We start from the raw sequence: 21661 nt of genomic DNA on the forward strand, positions 1-21661 counted from the left end.
GCCGCACACCCAGGCCCCTCTGCTGTCTGTGTCCTGCCTGGCAGACAGCGATGGCGTCCCCAAAGGCCACAGCCCCGTGCAGAGACACCGCCACGGGGCCGCCATGGCGCTTCGGGTTTCGGGCTGCGTCTGTCCCCTAGGGGAAGGCTCTGGAGACTCCCGGAGGAGCCGGACAGTCTTTGTCGGGAAGTGGGGCGGGCAGAGCAAACAGCCCCGGGCCACACGCAGGGAGGGAGTGCGTCCCCTTCCCCCTTGTAGCGGATGGGGAAACTGAGTCCTGGCGGTGCTGAGGACCCCGGGCAGGATGGCCCGAGGGTGAGAACTGGGCGGAGGAGCAGTCGGGGCGGTTCCGTCGCCGTGACTCCCTGCTCGGTCGCGTGGCAAGGAGGACAGGACGCCTGCCCCGCAGGGACAGCCGGGGCCAGAGACGGGCGGCCTGTCCGGGCCCCAGGCTCCGTCTGCTCTGCCAGGCGACCCTGTCCACTCGCCGCGCTGCCCACACGCGGCCGGCCCGACCCTGGCACCCCAGCATCTTCGCCCTGGAGGCCGTAGCCCGGCCTGCCCTCCCCGCCCGGCTCCCGCAGAGCCGCCTGCCAGGGCTCTTTCCTCCAAAAGCACCCGGAATCCGCCCACTTCTCACTAGTCACCTCCGACCTGGTCCAGGCTCTGCCTGCCCCTGTCTGTCCTCCCCCACAGCACCACCAGAGGGCGCCCATGAGCACCTGGGTCAGGGCTGGTCCTTCCTCTGCCCACAGCCCTCCGTGGCTCCCACCTCCCTACGGGTGAAAGCCCAGGTCCTCCCTGCAGCCCACGAGGCCCTGCACGACCTGCCCATCCCTTCCCTGCCTTCCCCTCCTCCCTCTCCCCCCTCCTCACTCTGCTCCAGGCACACACACCAGGCACTGTCCTGCCCCAGGGCCTTTGCACAGGCTCTTCCCGGTGCCCCCACCCCCCAGCACCCGCTCAGAAATGAAGACACTTCCGACGACAGGAGCAGGACTTCGCAGTGCTCGTGAGCCTTTAATTCATTATGAACCTAGAGGCAGGGAAATTAGGCAAAAAGTACAGCGCATCCTTAATCTCGGGTGGGGAAAAAAACCGGGGTGGGTGGGTAGGTTTGCTTTGTTTTTGCACATAGTAAGACACAGATAAATCTTTGTGGGGACAACGTGCAGCTCCCGTTTGCCAGGCGGAACCCACACTGGGGAGGGGTGCGGCCCAGGGAGACCCCGGGGCCAGGGCTGCAGAGGCACCTGCCGCTTCCTGACAATATAAATAGCATTTCCAACTACGTGTGCATACAGGGCCGCCGCGGGCCGGACACCTCTGCCCCAGCCCCCGCCCGCCCTCTCTGGCGACCTGCCCTCCCCCACAAGGGAATGAAGGGCTCCAATTTCATTAAATACTTCTCTCTGGCCCGGCAACCTTTACAACACTCTTTAAAAAAACTTTTTTTTTAAATACAAGCAAAGGATCCTCCCGGGCAGGAGCCGAGACGAGCGCGGAGCCCGGGGAGGCGCTGCCCACGCGGGGCTGCGAGGCGGCTTTCCTGCCTCTCCACTCGACCCCGCCCTGCGAGCCGAGGCAGCGCCCTCCCGCTCTCCCCGGACACGGCAGGTGACGAGGACGAAGCCTCCCCGCAGAGCAGGGGCGCACAGGCGGGCGGCCGGAGCCCGCGGTGCCAGGCCTGGTCTGCTGGGAAACACGCGCCACCCCCACCGCCACCCCGCCCCGGCCCCGGCCCCGGCCCCTGGCCGGCTGAGCCAGGAAGACGGCCCTCACCCTCACCCTCACCCTCAGCCCGGCCCGGCCTGGCAGGACGCCACCCCCAGCACTCGTGACGGAGCACCCCAAGAAGAGGGTGTTTCCTTTGCAAAGGGGCCCGGTGAGACCGAGAGGGACCGGGCCACTCGCCGCCCACCTGCCCCGACAGTCACAGTCCCTTGAGCTGCGAGGACGCTCCGGCTACAACGCACTTCCTTCCCTGCCTGCTGGATAGACAAACAGTATTTCAAAACAACAACAAACAGAAAGAAACGACAAGATGTTTTGACTCCTTTCAGCAAATCCTGGTTCTGAGAAAAAGAACATGTTTGTTTCATCTTGTTTTTAAAGCCACAAATCTAGAAAACAACTTTGGGGATTTTTTTCCTTTTGTTTTCCTTTTTTTCTTGCTTTTTTTAAAACAATATGTATTTATAGAAAGAACCTCACAAAGGTGTCGTATGTACAGAAGTCACAATCTCAAAGGCTGCTCAGTAGGCAATGCGGTAGCACCTTTTCGAGAAGAGAGCTTACATGGTTTAAAATTCTGAGTAGTTGGGTGGGGTGCGCCCCGGCCGGCCCGCGCCTGCCTGGCCCTGCTCCCTGAGTCCGGGGCCGCGTGCCGGGGTCCCGCTCGCTCCTGTCGCCCGAGGGGCACCCGTGGCGCGGAGGTGGCTCGGGCCAGGAGGTGAGGACAGGAATCCGAGGCCGGCGAACGCCCAGGGCACGCCTGGCCGGCCTGGCGGGCTGAGGGTCGCCCGAGCGGCTGGCTGTCCTAGAAGGGGGCTCCGGGCCGGCCCTGCGCCTGCAGCAGGCTCTCCACGAAGGCCAGGTAGTCCGGGCTCCGCCCCGCGTCCTCGGCGGCGAGCGGGGTGCCCACGCGCGGGCGCTTGGCGGCCTTCGCCTCCTCTCCAGAGAAGGCGAGCTCCTGCGGCGCCCCGGTGCTCAGCGACTGCGGGACAGCGACAGCGCCGGTCAGCGCGGCCTCTGCAGGCCACCTCCACGGCCAAGCCAGCTGGCACACACCACCCGCCGCGGGGGACAGCCGCGCAGGGGCCTCCCGTCTCCACCTGCGCCCCCAAACCTGCCAGCCAGGGTCCCCGCGCCGCCCCGGCCCCCGCGCTCAGGAGGCGGAGACGGGAACCTCGCGCTGCCTCCAGCACATCCGTCTCGGCCCCAGCCACTGCTCCCCAAAACCCCGCCTGGGGTTGAGAGCAGCCCAGGACAGCTCGGGAGGGACAGCCGCCGGGCCTCGCGGCTCCTGCTTAGCGAGACATGAGCTCAGGAAAAGCTTTTTCCTAAACTGCCACGCTGGGCGCTGCGATTTTGTTCGTGTTCAGAAACCCGCGCCGGTCCGCGCTGTGGCCGGGCCCCGGCTCCACAGTGTGAGCACGGGGCTGCTCTGTCTGCCCAGGGGACGGGCCAGCCCTCCACACGCTGCCTACAAAGCAGCCTTCCCACCCAGCGGCTGCGGCACGGGGACCCTCCTGGCCACCTGAAGATGTGATCGCACCCGGCCGGGCCCGGCCAGCTCCCCGAGCAGTGGCCGCTGCGGGCTCGCGGCAGACACTCACCAGCCTGGACCGGACTCTCTTGGGGAGCTCCTCCTCCAGCGTGAAGATGTCCCCGCGCTTCACTGTCAGCTGGGACCCGTCCTCAAACTCCACCTGCAGAGGAGACGGGGACTGGGTGCCCGGGCGCCTGCTGAGGTCCCGGCACCTCCAGGCGGGCGCGTGCTCCAGAGAGGCCCCACGCGCCGGGAGGCCCCGTGGGGTGCAGGGCCGCTGGAGGCCACGCGGCTGCGGGCTGAAGCTCACACCCACCGCACCCGCGTGCGGCCCGCAGGGAGCAGGCAGAGGGCCCCTCGCAGGCGGAAGCAGGGACAGCTCGGGCGGGCGGGTCCCCCCAAGGCTCCAGGCGGAGACGGCACCCTCAGCCCCGCCACCCAAGCCCAGGTTCCAGGGGCTGACAGGCGCGGCTCAGGGCGAGGGCAGACAGCTGGGGGGACGGGCTGGCGCCCTAACAGGGCCCGGGAGATGGGCAAGGCCAGGCCAAGGGGACACAGAGGCCCGAGCTCAGCAGGCCGACAGGAAGGCAGCGGACAGGGTAGCAGATGCCCAGCAGGAGAGGCGCAACCCTGGGGGGCTCCGGCCTCTTCCTCGACAGGCGCGGAGGCTCCCGACGACACCGCCTCCTCCCGAAGGCGCCCGTTTCAAAAAGGCGACAAGCACGTGTTTCCTCGCCCAGGAAGGCCACTGCGGTCACTCCCCGACCCCAACGGCTGTTCTACTCTGGGGACAAGGTTCCAATTGCAGAGGACTCGAGTTTCACATTTAAAAACTCAAACAAGCCTGTGGTCCCAGCTGCAGGAGGCAGGGCGGGAGGCTGCAGGGAGCTGTGACTGCGCCACTGTGCTCCAGCCTGGGCGACAGAGCAGGACCCTATCTCTAAAAGCAAACTTAGAAAACCTCAAACACACAACAGAAACGTCCAGAGGGTGGGTGCCGTTTACAAATCTCAGACGCGCAGCGCCCGCCCGGGGCCGGTGTCTGAGGGAGGCCCAGCCCCGCCAAGGCAGCGCCGATCCTGTCTCACGGTGGCCCTTGGCTCGGGCCTGCTGGTCACTGTGACTCCTCCAAGGACGGGTGAGGACAGAGAGAGACAAGAGGCGGACGCTGGAGAAGGAGCAGTCGCCGTGGGTACAGCGGGCCGCCTGGCCCCTGCAGGCCGCGGGAGGCCTGGTCTCCGCGGCTCTAGCTTTGACACTTGGAGGGCTGGCTGTCCCCTTGGACGTGCCCTGGGGGTGGTGCGGAAGAGCCCACCTATATGCCAGCCCCTGCCCGTCCTTCCTGTCTTGTTTGTCATGTGCAACTCAAAGGGGAACCCCTGTCCCTGTGCCCTGCAGTGGGGACAGTCGGGCACGTAGTCCCCGAGGCTGAAGCTCAGCTCCCACCCCGGGGTGCCAGGACCTCAGCGCTCTGAGCTCCCAGCACACGGGTCCTGGTCACCACCCGTGTGGCCTCACTGTATGCTTTGATTTAATGACAGAAGCAGGCTTCCCGGGAGAAAAAGTGAGTTCTAGAAACTCGATGAAACTGGCCCAGGTTTCTAGGTCGCAAAGACTGGGGAGATCTGCCCCAGATTATCAGGAGGAAGAGGCGGCTCACCCGGGGGTGCAGCTCGCCAGCCTGCCTGAGCCAGTGGGCTCGTGGGGCCAGGTAACTTGGGGACCCGGGGCTGACGGCACAGTCGCTTGGGGGAGGCTCCAGGGGCAGGTCGTTAGGTGGCGTTTGTTTTCTCAGCTTCTGAGAAAAGTGCAGGTTCCTCCGCAGCTATGAGAAATCAGAGGCCGTGGACCCCCACTGGGTCCCCTCAGCGGTGACGTTTAATTCAGCATCATGCAGTCACGTTGGCCCGTTTGAGAGGAAACGTGCTCTGAATGTTCTGGAAGGTTGAGCTCCTGAAGCCCCAAGGAGGGAGGGTCTGGCCCAGGAATCCCTTGGGGACCAGCAGGCAGGAGGCCTTGTGTCACCCGGACTAGCACTGTGCCACCTGCAGGGCTTTATCCGGGCCAGGCAGCTGCCGCCGCCTCCTTGGCCACGACACGTGGGACCCAGAGGTCCCACAGCCACCTCATGGGTGGGCAGGCGCTCCACGGTGGGGGCTACACTTCTCTTTTCTACAACCTGTGAGCTGCATTCTTTCTTAACCACCTGCTGCCGTCCCAGGCTCTGCCCCCAGGCACCCCACACGTCACATGATCTTTTTCCTGAGCCAGGTGACACTGCCCCGTGAGCTCTGCTTCCTAGGGGCTGAGCTGTCTCCCAGTCGCTGGTCTGGGTCTGGTGACCTGATAATTATCCTGACGACATCCGAGTGGTGGCAGCTCCCTGCTTGCCAGCCGGGACAGGATCTGCTTCCTTGGGTTCCTTTCTGGGACGCGCAACTGAAACCCACCGAGAGCTTCCCTTGTGGTTCCCAGCGCGGCTGTGGATTTGTTAGCGTGTTTTTTCCATGTCTTTTTTATCGTCTTTACAGGTTGCTTGAGAGAAGGAAACGGACCGGCATGTGCTTGGCCCGATTTCTCCAGCCACCGTCCCCCATCCTTCTGAGCTCCTGCTTGACCCCGTCCTGGGTTGGGTCCTGCTCTGCGCTTGGCAAGGGAAGCTGGGGTCTCCTCGCTTGCGCCCCGCCCGCCCACCCTGCGCCGTCTGCGACAGACCGCTCTCAGCGCGAGACTTCTCGCCTGGCAGGGAATGTCCGTGGGGAAAGGGGCAAATGCCGGAGGGTCGCTGGTCACTTTGGAGCCCACACTTGATCTGCAACGGTCCTGCCTTCCCACAGTGCAACAGGAAGAGGGGTGGTGCCAGAGCCCACAGCGCGCGGTCAGGGACGTACGTCTCTGCACACCTAGCAGGACTTGCCAGTGGCTCACTGGACCACCTGCCAAGCACACGGAGACTGGGGGAGGGGCGGCAGGCTGGTCTGGCTCCTTGCACCTCCTCTGTCCTCCACGGGGAAGGGCAGCTCCACCCCAGGCGAGGCAGCCCAGGGTGCGTATCCCACGCCACAGGCACTGGGAAGGCGTCCCTCAAAGGAAGACGTCAACAAGTAGAGGGCCTTCTAAGCTCTGAGAACACACCAGGCCGGTGCTTAGAATTAGGTGGGCAAGCCAGGGCTTGTGGGCACGGCTGCAACCTCAGCCGACGGCACAGGCGGTGGGGCAGGCTGACCTGGCCCAGCACGGAAAATGGGGCCGGTGGGGGTCCCTGGGGCAGGAGGGCCCCCCTTACCTGGCAGATGTGGCTGGTCACGGAGGAGATGAACTTGGCCTTGTAGATGTTGCCGTCTGTCCACCGGAGCTCCACCGCCTCGCCCTCGGGAGGCGGTCCCAGCCGGACACAGTCCCTACTCTGCAGACACAGCAGGCGGAAGGTGAGGTGCGGCACACCTGGCTCAGACCTGGTCTCAGACCCTCCCGTGACGCCCAGCGACCATCTCCGCTGAATCCCTAGGCGAGCAGGGAGCCCCGGGTCAGGCACCCACCTGGGGTGCCACCACTGTTCGAGGCTTGTGTTGGACTGACAGAGCTTTCCTTCTTGACCCCGCGGGACCAGAGTGGCATTTCCCCAGGCCAGGACTAGGTGACCCCACCAGAGACTGGAGGGAGGGGCCGCGTCCCGGCTTCCCTGCTGCAACCCCGCCCCTCCCACGTCACCCAGCCCCGCCCCTTCCGCCATCAGTCCGCCCCCGCCCCTCCCACCGTCAGTCTGGCCCCGCCCTCAGCCCGGCCCCGCCCCTCCCACCGTCAGTCCGGCCCCTGCTCCTCCCGCCGGCCCCGCCCCTCCCACCGTCAGTCCGGCCCCTGCTCCTCCCGCCGGCCCCGCCCCTCCCACCATCAGTCCCGCCCCTGCTCCTCCCGCCGGCCCCGCCCCTCCCGCCTCAGCCCTGCCCCGCCCCTCCCACCGTCAGTCCGGCCCCTGCTCCTCCCGCCGGCCCCGCCCCTCCCACCGTCAGTCCGGCCCCTGCTCCTCCCGCCGGCCCCGCCCCTCCCACCGTCAGTCCGGCCCCTGCTCCTCCCGCCGGCCCCGCCCCTCCCACCGTCAGTCCCGCCCCTGCTCCTCCCGCCGGCCCCGCCCCTCCCACCATCAGTCCGGCCCCTGCTCCTCCCGCCGGCCCCGCCCCTCCCACCTCAGCCCTGCCCCTCCCACCTCAGCCCTGCCCCGCCCCTCCCACCTCAGCCCTGCCCCGCCCCTCCCACCGTCAGACGGCCCCTGCTCCTCCCGCTGGCCCCGCCCCTCCCACCATCAGTCCCGCCCCTGCTCCTCCCGCCGGCCCCGCCCCTCCCGCCTCAGCCCTGCCCCGCCCCTCCCACCGTCAGTCCGGCCCCTGCTCCTCCCGCCGGCCCCGCCCCTCCCACCATCAGTCCCGCCCCTGCTCCTCCCGCCGGCCCCGCCCCTCCCGCCTCAGCCCTGCCCCGCCCCTCCCACCGTCAGTCCGGCCCCTGCTCCTCCCGCCGGCCCCGCCCCTCCCACCGTCAGTCCGGCCCCTGCTCCTCCCGCCGGCCCCGCCCCTCCCACCGTCAGTCCCGCCCCTGCTCCTCCCGCCGGCCCCGCCCCTCCCACCATCAGTCCGGCCCCTGCTCCTCCCGCCGGCCCCGCCCCTCCCACCTCAGCCCTGCCCCTCCCACCTCAGCCCTGCCCCGCCCCTCCCACCTCAGCCCTGCCCCGCCCCTCCCACCGTCAGACGGCCCCTGCTCCTCCCGCTGGCCCCGCCCCTCCCGCCTCAGCCTGGCCCCGCCCCTCCCACCGTCAGCCCCGCCCCCGCGCACCGTGATGCTCTCTGGGTACAGGTTGTCGCTGTAGGACCCGTCGTCAAAGTTCACTTCGTAGAAGGTCTGCGTGGTGGTGCCGATGACGCGGCAGCGGTAGTAGAGCCCGTTGCGGTTCTTGGTGATGACCACCTGGCCCAGGGACACTGCGCGCAGGAGCTGCACCTGGTGGCGGGAGGGGCAGTCAGCCGCGCGCCAGGGTGGGGGAGGGTAGGGAGGGGTGGAGGAGGGGCGGGGAGCGCAGTGGCACTCACGGCGTGGCCCCCCGCCTTGTGCTTGAGGCAGGTGATGGAGACCACGTAGGGCCAGTCGTCGGGCTCCATGAGCACTCCGGCCGCGTGCGCGCAGGTGACGTGGAAGGACGTGGAGCAGTGCTCGTAGGAGCACTGGATGCAGGCGCCCGACACCTTCTTCATTCGCTTCCGGCAGTACACGCACTTCTGCGGGGACAGGGGCAGCGTGGGGCCGGGGCCTGCGCAGGCCCCAGGCCTGTCCCCCACAGGGACGTGGGAAGCCCAGCCTCGTGGGGGCCTTGGGCACAGCCCTGCTGCTCTGCCGGGAGCCAGCCACGGCCGTGTTGCCCACTGCTGGAACCCGCACTGCAGGCCGCTCTGGTGTCCCTCAGCCACAAAGACGCCGGTCCACAGCGCGGTGCCGGAAACGCGGGTGTGAACCAGGAACCAGACCTCCCCAGAGCAGGAGGGTCCACCAAGACAGGCGTGGAGCCCCCGTTGCCAGGGCCTGGGGAGGGGGTGGAAGGTAGCTGCTGACGGGGACTGGGTTGCTTTTTGGAGTGACAGAATGTTCTGGAACTAGAGAGGTGATAGCTGCACAACTCTGTGAATGTACCAGAAACCACTGAGAAAGGTTACAGGGCAGAGTTTTTCTCAGTCTGTGGTAGAGGCCCTGCAGAACAGCCGCCTTCCTAAGGAGGGGCACCTGCGTGTGACCTCTCACCCCGAGGGACGGGCCATAGGCCCCACCTGCCCTGTGTCAGCATCGGGCGCCATCTCCGCACCTGTCACTCTGAGCTTTAATAACTGGGGCCCTCATCACTCTATAAACCGTGTTCAAAACCCAGACGCACGGAGCCGGCAGCGCAGCTGCAAGCGCGATCGATGGCGGCGAGAGCTCGTTATTAAACTGTCAATATCCAATCCTCGCCACAGGGACAAGCGCGGACTCGCAACATGCTCCACAGGCGCTAACGCTCCAGGCCCGGCCTGCGCCCGCCAGAGCGAGCTGGGGCACCGAGGTGACAGCAGCCTCAGTCCCTGGAGGGCCCGGGGCAGAGGCCCTGACGTGAGCCCGGGGGCTGAGCTGCCTTCAACAGTCACCCACAGGCGCCCCGGAGGAACCCTGGCGCGCAGCGCAGTTCACCTCCACCCGCGGTGGCAGCTTGTTGTTCCTCGGCAGGAAGAGTGTGCGCCAGGCCCCTTCAGAGCCTTTTGCTGCGAGCCGTGCATGGGGCTGCAGCGTGGGCCCAGGGCCAAAGTCACCCAGAGCCACCACCTCCTAAAGGCGAGGTCCCCCACATGCCACACTCGTGGCCATAGGAGGTCAGGACAGGCGTGCAGCACACTGGGCTGCCTCAGGCGAGTCACCACCCTTCCCTGGACACCTGGTCTGAAGAGCCTCGTGGTTTCCCGGGCCACCCAGTGTGCGTGTTGGGGTCAGGGCCCGCTGGGCCTGCAAGGGGCCCAGGACGAGAGGAAGCAGATGGCCACGCTAGGCGCCACCCACACCGCCGCGTCCTCAGCCTGCGCTGCTGCAGCTGGGGAGGCTGGCGAATGTCCCCCAGCACTGCGGTGGCAGAGCGAGCTCCTCCCTCCTGCCCGCGCCCCCAAACCTCAAAGCAGGCTGACTCCTCCCATCCCAGCCCCTCCCAGACCTCCCCCTTCCTCCTGGAAGCTTCTGGAGCCTCCACCAGCTGCCAGGAGCCACCTCGGCCTGGTGAGGGACAGGCTGATGGACGGGTGACGGCGACCGGGCGGGTGGGCGGCCGGGCAGGCAGAGGTTAACCGCCGCCGCCTTGCCGGCTCCATTAAGCAGTACAAGCCGCCTCGTGTAAAAGGATTTTTAATTCATCGCTACAAGCGCGGGTAACGAAGAGGCTGCGTGCTGCAAATGTCAGATGATCCATAAAGCGTCTGGGAGGAGGATTTATCGCGGCGCTGCGCGCCATCACCGCACCTGAGTGATGAAGCCTTTCGTGCGCGCTGTGGGCCAAGTCGCTGGCACCAGAGGAGCTGCCGGCACCAGAGGAGCTGCCTTCGGGCTGCCGGCCCTGTCACCGCCGCCAGCGTGAGCTGCTTCGCCCGTGGACGGGGCTCCCTCTGCTGCCCACCCAGCCTCGCCCAGCTGTCCCGCACCTGTGGGCTCCCAACACCTGCCGGCCCGTGGGCACCTGCGTCAGCGCATGGGAGTCCGGGATCCACGGCGGGCATCGGTCCTGTCCTCGCTCCCCGAGCCCGCTGTGCCCTGCCTCCAGCCCTTAGCGTCAACTCCCGGAACCCTCCCAGGTGGCCGGGAAAATAAACACGGCAGAGAAAGCTGCCAGGCAGGGTGCCGTGTGCGCCCCGGGGCCCGGCAAGCAGTGTGGAGATGGAGGGGCGGGGACCCACACCCGGCCCTCAGTGGGGCGCGGCCCAGCAAGGCCTGACCCCTGCCCGCGACGGGTCTCCTCAGCTCTTGGCGGGACCAGGTCCCAAGGCCCGGCAGGACGCTGAGTCACAGAGCCGGCCCGGTGCAGTTTTCAGGCAGGTGTAGGAAGGCCCCAAGTCCTCGGGCGCAGGTGCCAAAGGGGCACAGCGGAGGCGGTGCCTAGGCTGGAGCCTGGGCGTGGGTGCTGCCCTGCAGGCCCAGGCTCCTCACGTCCCTGTCCCCATCACTGCCGGCTCACCCATGGGGCGCTGCGCCGAGAGGCCCAGCAATGACAAGCTGCCTGCTGGCAGCACGCAGAGATGCCCTGCACGGCGGGACTGCTAGCACCACGACTCACAGAGGGGAAGATGGAGGCACAGAGAGGCCAAGGAATCTGTCTAGAGTCACGGAGCCGGCTGGCCAGGGACTGAGCGGGGGTGCCAGGCAGCACTGTGCTCAGCGTGAGCTCTGACGGCCCCCACCGCCCGCAGCTGCCAGGGCGGCCGGCATCGGCGAGAGCAGCAGGAACCTCACAAGCCCCCCTAAGGCCCCCCTACGCCCAAGGACGGCCGAGCTCCTGAAAGGGGACACCTGGGTGTACCCCAAGAGGCACCAGTGACAGAGCTCCACGCTCAAAGGCAAAACCAAGTGACCCGAGGACGACGGAAAAGGGCCCGAGCAGACTGTCTCCGCGGGGGACGCACAGACGGCAGCAGGAAGCGCAGAGAGATCCACGTTGCTAACGCCAGCGAAACGCAAACCACAGCACGGTGACCCGTCACCTCACACCTGTCAGCCTGGCTGCCCGCAGAAAGCCAAGGGGGAACGAGTGCTGGTGAGGGTCTGGGGACAGGGGACCCTGGCGCCCTGCCGGTGGAAACATCAATTGGCCAGCGTGGAGCTTCCTCAAACCCTGAACCAGAGCTACCCTGCGGCCCGCGCCACACTCTGCGCACGCATCCACAGGAAACGGGCCAGGTGGCTGAAAGGTGTCGCGCTCCCACGGTCACTGCCGCACCGTCCACCACAGCCAAGGCGTGGGACAACCCGGCGCCCGCAGGTGGAGGGACAGACGGACACGCTGGCCCACCGTGCGACAGAGCATCACTCGGCCACGGCAAGGGGGCCCGCCACGTTCAGCTGAGCCTGGGACGTGAGTGGGCGAACCTCGAAGACACCACTCAGTGAAAGGCGCCGTCACAGAAGGCCACATCCCGGGCGACCCCACTCACATGACGTCCGTCAAACAGGCGATGCCCAGAAGCCGGGGGACGGTGGTGCAGGGGCTGCGGGGGGTGGCAGGGGGCCGCTGCTTGAGAGGCCCAGCGATTCGCTGTGCAAGATGAGTTCTCGGGACCGAGGTCACACTGCGCTGCACGGGCCACTGCGTGTGGATGTCGCCACCAGCACCACTACCGCAAGTGCAGAAACAAACAAGCCAGAGAGGCGGCCGCGTGATGGACAAGACGGCGCTGAGCATGCGTGGTGCCTCCACTCTGACGGCACAGGGACGCGGCTCTGCGGGACGGTCCCTGAGCAGACACGCCAACCAGGAAGCTGCACCTGGTGGGGACCTGCTTGTCCCTGGCGCCCTGGGTGCCTTTTGACTTTTATACCTTGAGCTGGAGCAAACAATTAAAAAAATATTAAAGCCATTAAATATGAAATGTCCGATTTCGAATCAAAAGCGTAGTTTATTGTGTCTCAAATGCGCAGCAGCACAGCTAATCAAAGTGCGCGCCTAGACTAGCGACACAGTTTTGCCTTCTTAACGGTAGCTCGCTTATGCCAGCAGCACGAAAGCCTGGAGAGCGAGCAGTGATGGCATCGCAGGTGTTTTCCAGAGCTCCTTCAGAATGGGGTATTCTTCCTTGCAAGAAGTGGTCCACGGGAGGCTGAGGCAGGAGGATCGCTTGAGCCCAGGAGTTTGAGGTTGCTGTGAGCTAGGCTGACGCCACGGCACTCTAGCCTGGGCAACAAAGGGAGACTCTGTCTCAAAAAAAAAAAAGTGGTCCAAAGCCTGGGAGAAGTGGTCGTCAGTTAGCGCAAGGTCTGGTGGATGCAGTGGATGACAGAGTTTCCAAGTCCAGCAGCCGTAGTGTGAGCAGCGTCTGTGTGACATGTGGTCAGGCATGTCTTGCAAGAGGACTGGCCTGTCTCTGTTGACCAATCTTAGCTGCTTAATCACAAGCATCATTTCATCGGCTGCAGTAGACACCCGCTGTCATCAACTGACCAGGTCTCACGAAGCTGTAGCGGACGATACTAGCGCTGGACCACCAGACCGACACCATTAGCTTTTTCTGATGAATATTCGGTTTCAGACTGTGTTTCACCATTTCATCTTTATCCACCCGTTGTGCTGAATGCTTGCAATTGCCAAAGAATCTATTTTTCACCACACATAACAATATGGTATAGAAATGGTTCACTTTTATGTCGTGACAGCAAAGAAAGGCAAGCTTCGAGACGGTCTCTCTTCTGACGCTCATCTAATTCACGTGGAACCCATCTACCCAGCTTCTTCACCTTGCCCATTTGTTTCAAATGGTCCAATATTGTTGGAGTATCATCATCAGACCGTGCTGCTAATTCACGCGGAGACCGAGATGGATTCGCTTCCACTACAGCCTTCAGCTCCTCATTATCTGCCTTGGTCTCAGGTCACCCACATGGCTCATTTTCAGGATTAAAATGATCACAACAGAACTTCTAAAACCACCGACATACTATGTGTTCACTAGCCACACCCTTCCCTAACACTTTGTTGATACTTTGAGCTGTCTGCGCTGCATTGGTTCCACGAAGGAACTCATATTCAAAAATAACATGAATTTTTGATTTATCCATGGTTTCACAAAAATGGGTCTAAAGAAACTTGACAGATAATCACAAGCCAAACTGTGTGTTTGAAAGACGGAGGACGGACCTTCGCATAAACACAAGAGCGGTGCCAGTGAAACATCAGAGGCGGCAGCTGCCAGACTCAGCTCTTAGGGCGCAAGGACGTTCGTGTTTAGCAGCCTAACCGACGGCGGCGGGGCGGCTGCCCCACGGCTGCCCGAGTCCACGTGGGAGCGCGGAGCCAGGAGGAGTCGGTTTCAGACCAGGAAGCACCGGCCTGGCCGGTCCGCGGCAAGGGCAGGGCTGGCCTCAACCACAGGGGACCTACCAGTTTCCACCGCTGCTCGGGGATGGCGCTGATGTCCACGGGGTGGCGCTCGATCACGTTCAGGAACCGGGCCTCGGGGACAGCGATGGCGCAGATCACGTGGATCCACCTGGGAGGGCGGGTGGGTGTGGGGTCACAGGTGCCCCTCTCACGGGTCGTCACGGAGAGGAGGGGCCGGCCGGGCAGGGTGGGGCGGGATGCAGTCGTCGGCTCAGTCAGGACTTAAGGGACCTCGGGGCTCAGTCCAGACACACCTGCTCCTCCTCATGCCCCACCCCCACCTGCAAGAGGGGCAGCTTCGCACATGGGGGGCGCGGGGCAGGGGCGTGTAGGATACAACAGCTTATGGGGACGCTGGGTCGCATCCCAGAGCGTCTGCCCCCAGCCCCCGACCGCGCCAGCGCCGCGCACCTCCTCTCGGTGGTCATCTGCAGAGCTCCTCCCCGCAGGCTGCACAGGCAGCACTCCTGTGGGACAGACGGCGCGTGAGGGGGCTGCCCGGGGCCTGATCCGCCAGCCCCCCCACGGTCCTTACGCTTCACCCTAGCGGCCACCACAGTGACGGGCGGGAGTCCGCCGGGCTCCACCGCTCAGTGGGGAGGTGACGGAGCAGCAGCCCAGGGAGGCGAGGCCGTGGCCAGAGTCCCCGAGGGATGGGGGCCCGGCTCGCAGAGCACCCCCGCCTCGGGGAGCGAGTTACCGCAGTCCAGGCGTGGGCCGCGCACCGGGAACACGTCCAGCCGTCGTTGACTAGCTCGGGCCGGATGCCGTAGCAACCTGGAAGGCAGCGGGCGTCTGAGGCTCAGGCCTGGCCACCGCTGTAGTGGGGGACGCGGGGCCCCCGGAATTCAGCTGCCGCATTTAGGGCGGCTGCTGTCACCACCCCCCTTCCTCAATCTAGGCCACTGCGCACAGCCAGAGAAAGGCCTGGAAGCTCTCGTTTGGAACGAGGACAAGAGGGCCCCTGCTGGGCCTGCCACGCTTGGCTGGTGGCACCGCCCACCCCCTGCCTGTCGGGGCCTGCACCCCAGCGGCAGCTCCTCCTGCCCAGGCTGTGAATGGGGCCCCTGGTTTGGAAATGGGGGAGGGCCCAAAGGAGGGGTCAGAAGGCAAAGTCACACCCCCAGATGACCCCAAGGGGCTCTGCTTCAACCAGGGTCACCACCGAGCCCCACAGACGGGATTAGGCAGGGGCCGGCAGAGGCCCCAGCGTCTCAAACCCGGGCGCAGCAAGGCAGAACCAACAGGCTCGGGGCCAGACACAACCTCTCAGGCAGCTGCCACGGGGAGGACGGGACAGAGATCTATGGCTGCCTCCCTGGGCCACAGAGCGCAGAAAATTAAACGTCTTCAGAAAGCATCCTCCTGTCCTGCAAGTCCAATCTCAAGTCGGCTCCCACCCCAACACCGTGGAAGGGGTGGACATCCATTTTCCTGTCTGTACCCACGCTAAGCTTCCAGGCTCGGGGGGGAGGGTGGTGGCCGGGAGCGGAGATAAATCAGACGCCCTGACCACTCTGGAGTCCCAGCTCGGGCCCCACGCTGCAGCTTCCCGGCCCCTGCTGGCGCCCTGTCTCTCCCGCTGCGCCCCAGCCCGGGAGAGGGCGAGAACCGTCCAGGGCTGAGGGCAGGGACGCCTGGCCTTGCTGAAGGCAAGCGGGAGGTCAAAGGGGACTGTCTGCAGGAGACGGAAGGAGCTTCCGGTCCTTTAGGCTGTCCGTAAGGCCAGCTCCCCGGCGCGAGTGACAGGGCAGGAAGAGAAGCTGCCCCAGGACAAAGCTTCCCCCAACACAGGCCACGCCCCGGGGCTGCTGGGCACTGAGGGTGGCAGGGGCCGTGCCCCCGCCGCGGCTGGTGAGGGGTCACCCAGGTCCTGCCGCAGCCCAGAGCAGCCAGGCTGTCCTCTGAGAGAGCCTGGCCCGAGGGCAGGGGCGACCCTGCTCCAGCTGATGAGACCCCGGCCTACCAGCCCTGTAACAGGAAGGACGACGCGTAAGTTAGAAATTGCAGGAAACCACCGAGGGAGGCCCTGCCCAGGGTCCTGCGACAGCCCCTAACAGCAGCCCAGGGGAAGGGGCTGGCCAGCCCCCAACGCCCTGGGGGATGCTGGCCCGGCACCCCAGCCCCCCAGCCCCTGGGGCGAGGCACTCACTGGCGTGGACCTGCAGGCAGCACTTGGCGCAGGCTATCAGAGGGCTGGTCCCATCCTCGCCGATGTAGGAGTTGGCGGGCAGCGGCTCCGTGTTCTCGCCGCCGGAGGTGAAGCACATCTCGGGGATCAGGGGCCGGGTCTTCTGGCCGCTCTTGGAAGGTGGTGTGGCCGAGGAGCCCTCCCCCGGCAAGGCCTGGGGCGCCTCCTTCTCGGTCTGCAGAGACTGGGGGACATGGGCAGCCTCAGTAGGGGTGACACCTGAGTGACATTGCCAAACCAGGCCAGCAGCCTGGGGCCACCCGGCCCCGCTGTGGTTCCCCAGCCCTCTGCAGACCCTGCTCGGGGTTCTCTTCAGGCAAAGCCCCTGCAGAGCCGCCCTGGGGGTCCCCACGCCCAGGCCCAGGGCAGCTCACCTGGCTGTAGGGGTAGAAGAGGGTACAGACAGCGCAGTAGGGCTCCGTCAGGGCGGCTGCCGCATTGAACTTCCTCTCGGCCTGGAAGCTGCCCGCCTTGTTCTTCCATTGCAGGGACAGCAGGGACCTCAAGGCCTCGGGGTCACTCACGTCCTCCTCCCCGGAGAAGGGGAATGCTTCTAAGGTAAGACGGGCGGGGAGGAGCACATGCAAGAGTCACCCAGAAGGCCTGGGCGGGCTCTCCGGGGCGCCCACCACGGTTGGCTCCACGATCCGCGTTCCCACACATGGGCAGGGACGCTCCTGCCTTGCTCCCTGGGGGATCGCCAGTGCCACCTCTGCGCCCCCACCCAACCATCTATTCCTCCCGGCCAAGGACCCGCTACCACTTCGTGCCCCGCCCTCCCTGCCAGTCTGCTCGGGTCGGCAGCCATCGCTGAGACGCAGGGACCTCGGCCTCCATCCTCGCCTCCGAGGCCCAGGCCAGCCCGCCAGCGAGCACGTGAGCTAAAGGGCCAGAGCACCGAGTCAGGAGACAGCCGCGTCACCCTGAGGCATGTGGGGAGAGGCAGTCACGCCGGTCTCTACCTGCTGTGGACACTGCCTGCCAGGAGCCTCGCTGGCCTCCCCTGCCTGCCTCTGGCCTCTCCCCAGCTGGACTCTGACAGCCTCCGTTACCAGCCATCATGCCCCAACCTCCCCACGGCCCCTCCCAGCGTCTCCTGCGGACACAACCCAGGGCTGCCGTCCCCAGCAAGGTGGGTGCTCATTCCTGCAGCCCAACCCTCAGCACAGGCTGATGGGGGGCCAGGCCTGCCGGGGAGGTCGGCACAGCCTGACTCGGGAAGGTCCCAGGCCAGGTGCTCCAGCCAGCCGGGCCCAAGGATGGCCCAAGGTGGGCCGGGCCCCAGGCCACCTGGGGTGAGGACGGAATCGGCGGCCTCCTTTCGTCACAGAGCTCAGGATGCACGCTGGGTCTCGGGGCCATGGCGGCCTCGCCGAAGGGACCCATCCGAGCCCCCAGGGAAAGGACCCCCAGCTGTCTAAGGCCCTCCCAGGCAGCCTGCCAGATCCTGCTACCCCAGGAGCTCCGGCCTGCGATCCAGGCACGCCAAGCACCCCCTCTCCCCGCCCCGCAAATTAGATTCAGGATGAAGAAGCATCCAGACAATTTTCCAATTCTACGCGCGTCTTCAGCGAGAGGCTGAAGCGGAAGATGAAAAATTGGTTTAGCAGGATTTTTGCACACAGGACAGCGAGTCTCAGCTGAGTGTTAAATAGAAGATTCTCTGTCACCTCCCTCCCGCTCCAGCCGTGCCACAGGCTTTTGTTCCAGCCTCTCCTGGCTGTGCTCAGCCCTGGGAGGCGGCTTCAGCAGGAGCACGTCTTTCCCCCCAGCCCTGCGTGAACTGCCCCTGCGTGCAGCCTGGCCGGCAGGTCACAGCCAAAAATGTCTCTAAGGGCAGCCCCCTGCCTGGGGGTGACCACCTGCCAGGGGAGCCCAGGGAGGAAGGGACGGTTTTCCTCCAGTCACACGACCTGAACAAGCTGGCTGTTCCCATCCATGGGCATGGCAGGGAGCCTGTTTCTATTGGAAACCAGCTTGGAAATTAGGTGGGGACACATGCCAGCCCTGTCTTCAAGCACTCAGGCCCCACCCAGCTCTGACCTTTGAACTCTGACCCCATTTCTGAAACCTCCACCTGTTGGGGGTGGCTGAACACCTCTGCCCACTGCTCACACTGGCCATTCTGCCCGACACATGGCCCTACCATGTACAGAGAGCCATGCTCTGGAACGTTCTGGAAGACCGAGCAGTGGCAAGCATCCAAGCAGATGCCATGGCCGGGGTGGGGGCAGGAGGGAGGCAGGGGCCCTGGGTGCCAGGCCTGGGGGGAGGGGCTACAGGGTGTGTGCAGAGCCTGAGCTGCTTGGGGGCTGACAGGTGACACCAACCGCCCACAGCCACAACGACCACAACCCCGGCCTTGACGCTGCTGCGCTGGCAGACAGCTGGCAGCAGGCCGTGTGATTTACAGGCCTCAGCTCTGTGGATCCTCCTGATCAGAGGACCTGGAGTCCCGTTCTACAAAGAAACTGAGTCACACGAGGGTCAGTGGCACTCACGGTCCTGGGCTCCAGGCACCCTGCAGCCTGCCCCTTGCAGGCCGAGCTCAGTGCTCCAGCCTGGCAGGCGCCTGGGGCGGGAGTCAGAGTGTGGGGGTGGGGACCTGCAGAGGTTCTGGGGGGCAGCGAAGGAGCCATGGATGGCGGATGGCCAGCGCTGGGGACCCGGAGGGATGGGCTGCTCGCGGACAGGCGGGGAGGGCCCTGGGCGGGGCCAGCTCACCCTCGTCGCTGGAGGCCTCCTGCTTGACCACCGACAGCGGGGAGCGCGTGGGCGGCCGGCCCAGGGGGTGGCGCCGGCTCTTCTTGATCTCCATCTTCAGCTTGGAAAAGGTGGGCGGCGCCTGGAACCAAGAGCCCGAGGCAGAGTTTGCTCAGCGACACGCAGCTCAGCACCTGGGAGGGACCCCAGCAAGGGACGACGGGGCCACCCTCTTTGCTAAACCACCGCCTGCACTCCAAGAGAAGGGCCGCAGGTCCAGCTGGGTAAGCAGCCCAGTGAGGGCCCCTTCCTGGCTGGGCCCACCTGCCCGCACCCCCACCCATACCCTCCGGCCCACCTGCACCTCTCCGGCGTGGGCCTTGGTGTCCGTGTGGCCTGCCCCGCTGTCCTCTGGCCCCGCCAGCTCCATGGGGGAGGCCAGCTCCTTCCAGGCAGGGCCCTTCTGGGCCAAGGGCTCAGAGGCCTGCTGGCAGGACCCGCGGTCCTGGCCCGAGGCCTTGCTGGGCCTGGGCAGCACGTACAGCATGGGGATGATGGGCCGCGGCCTGGCCTCCAGCTCTGCGCTGGGCACCTCAGGGGGCATGACGTTGAGGGGTGCAGGCGGGGGGCTCTCCTCAGTGGCTGCCGAGCCCGGGCCCAGCACGGGGGGCTCCAGTGGGGGTGGCAGCTGCAGCGCATCCTCCGTGGGGAAGGGCGCGGGCAGGGGTGGCGGCAGCTGCAGGGGCAGTGGGCCGTAGCTCTTCTTCTTCCGGTCGCTCTTGGCCTTGGCTGGCCGCAGCTTGCCCCTGCCGTCCTCTGTGGGGAGGGGGAGAGCAGTCAGGGCCGGTGCCGGGTCACCCACAAGGCCCAGGAGTCACCAGGGCTTGGCTGGAGGCCATCGGCTCCCCTGAAGGCCACTGCCAGGGCAGGACTCAGCCCAGACGGGCCTCCCTAGACACGGGAGGGCAGGGAACACGGCCCTGGGCCAGCGCGGATCGCTGCAGGGTCGCCAGGCCAGGCGGCTGGAAACCCAAACCCCCCGGAGCCTGTTCCTGGTCGGCCCCAGGCTGGAAGCAGTCCGCCACCCCCGCAGGCCTGCGAGTGCCAAGAGGATGGCACGCGGAAGCGCCTCAGGAATTGCACTGGGCAAGGAAGGAGGATCGTCAAGAGCCACCTGGGACAGAGCTTCTTTCTGTCTCATGGGCTCTTCCTGGGTGGGCTGCACCCGACGTCACCCCCAGGCCAGGTGACAGGGAAGAACACTAGGTGCCAGTGTTCGTTTTCTTTCCACGTGTCTGAATTTTGTATATTTCTACCATTAATACGCATAGAACCTGTAGAATTTTTTAAAAGCAAAACTTCAAATAAAGAACCATGAAGGAGAGACTGTCACTTGAGTGGAACAGAAGCGCCAGCCGGGCCTGTGGGGCCTGGAAACCCCGAGGGGAGCCTGGGACATTTCCTGATAGGCGGGGGCGGGGCCGCCAGTCTTTGGTAGCGTTTTAATCCGGGGCCATGGCCAGCGAGCAGCAAATCATCTACACCGGAGGCGAGCAGTGTGGCCAGCCGCCTCACGCCCTCGAAGGTGCCCTGGTGCAGACTCCCGTGGGTGTGGACACAGCTAAGGGACCCTGCACGTGGGAGGCAGTTAAAGACTTTGAGAAGGGAGGTGACCCTGGATGGCCCAGGGACCGAGTGTCAACACAGGGTCCCCCCACGAGGGGCGGGAGGGTCGACTGCGCTGCTGGCTCTGGGTGGGAGGAGGGGCCCGGAGCCGAGGGACGCGGGTGGCCGCTGGATGCCGGGAAAGGCGGGAGACAGTTCTCCCTGGAGCCCCAGGAGGGACGGGCCCTGCCACATGCTGCCTCTAGCTGAGTAAGGCCCGTCGGGCTCCTGGCCTCCACAGCAATGGCGTAAGCAGCTCACGCAGGTGGTGGCCCTCTGAGGGCTGCTGAGCTGATGGCTGTGGCTTGGCACTGTGATCCCTCAGGGAAGAGCAGCCTGCCCACCCGCCCTGCAGGCCCTGGCACACGGTGGGGCTGGAGCCCCGGCCTGGCACCAGGCCTTCACGCCTCCAGGTCCTGAGGTGCGAGGTCTCGCACGAGGGGGGACAGTGGCTGATCACCAGGCCCTACCATTGGGTCCGGGGTCCCAGTACTAAAGCTGGAAGGTCCCGGGCAAACCTGCCAACACTTCACCACCTCTGCCTGCCTTGTCCAGGCTGGAAAAACAAGGGGAAAAGCAAAGGAATGGAACCTGTCTCTTTGCACGCTGCATCGGGGACAAAAGGCGGCTTAACGGGGTCTGGGTTGGAACTCGCCGTCCACAGTTCCCCTCTCTCTGAAACCCCACCACGCACAGCCCTTGTTTTGTGGCCTCAATGACAGCATAGGACCACTGGGGACCTTGGCGTGGCTCCTGTAAGGAGCCGGCACCAGAGCGGTCCCTGCCTCTGAGCAGGTCTTGAACCCTCCTCTAGAAGCTGACAGAAGCCCCAGACCTCAGAGCGAGGTGCCTGAGGCCCAGCCACGCAGCCCTGGGGCCACCTCCCAGGTGCATGGACATGTGGGTCTCAGCTGGGGCTTGAAAGAGCGCAGTGAGCGAGCAGTCCAGGTCCTCATGTGCACACAGTGGCAGGAAGGAGGCGGCCATCGGTTTGCACTTCCACTCCCGCCCCCATTACCCACTCCCCCACCCATCTCTCCTGGCCCCATGGCCGCCAAATTCAAGCACATGCTCACAAGACACGAGGCCCGGCCAGGGGAGCCACCTCTAGAACTGCCACTGACCCCACACAACCCGCGCTCGCCCTCCTGCCCGCCTGCGGCAGCGCACAGGCCTTCCGAGTGTTTCCTGG

General features: G+C 65.5%; 1 protein-coding gene across 1 annotated transcript in view; it reads right to left on the reverse strand.

The window, feature by feature from the left end:
- Positions 1-995: 995 nt before the first annotated feature.
- KDM4B (lysine demethylase 4B) overlaps positions 996-21661 on the reverse strand; it is a 124913-nt gene continuing 104247 nt past the window's right edge. Inside the window, 12 exon segments of the mRNA XM_075998249.1 lie at positions 996-2716; positions 3339-3431; positions 6558-6677; positions 8096-8247; positions 8250-8535; positions 13911-14019; positions 14322-14377; positions 14611-14687; positions 16063-16285; positions 16476-16654; positions 18826-18946; positions 19163-19620. Coding sequence (XP_075854364.1) covers positions 2540-2716; positions 3339-3431; positions 6558-6677; positions 8096-8247; positions 8250-8535; positions 13911-14019; positions 14322-14377; positions 14611-14687; positions 16063-16285; positions 16476-16654; positions 18826-18946; positions 19163-19620 — 2051 coding nt within the window. The 3' untranslated portion in view covers positions 996-2539.

This window comes from Microcebus murinus, chromosome 27 (assembly GCF_040939455.1).
Source record: "Microcebus murinus isolate Inina chromosome 27, M.murinus_Inina_mat1.0, whole genome shotgun sequence".
NCBI classification, from domain to species: Eukaryota; Metazoa; Chordata; class Mammalia; order Primates; family Cheirogaleidae; genus Microcebus; species Microcebus murinus.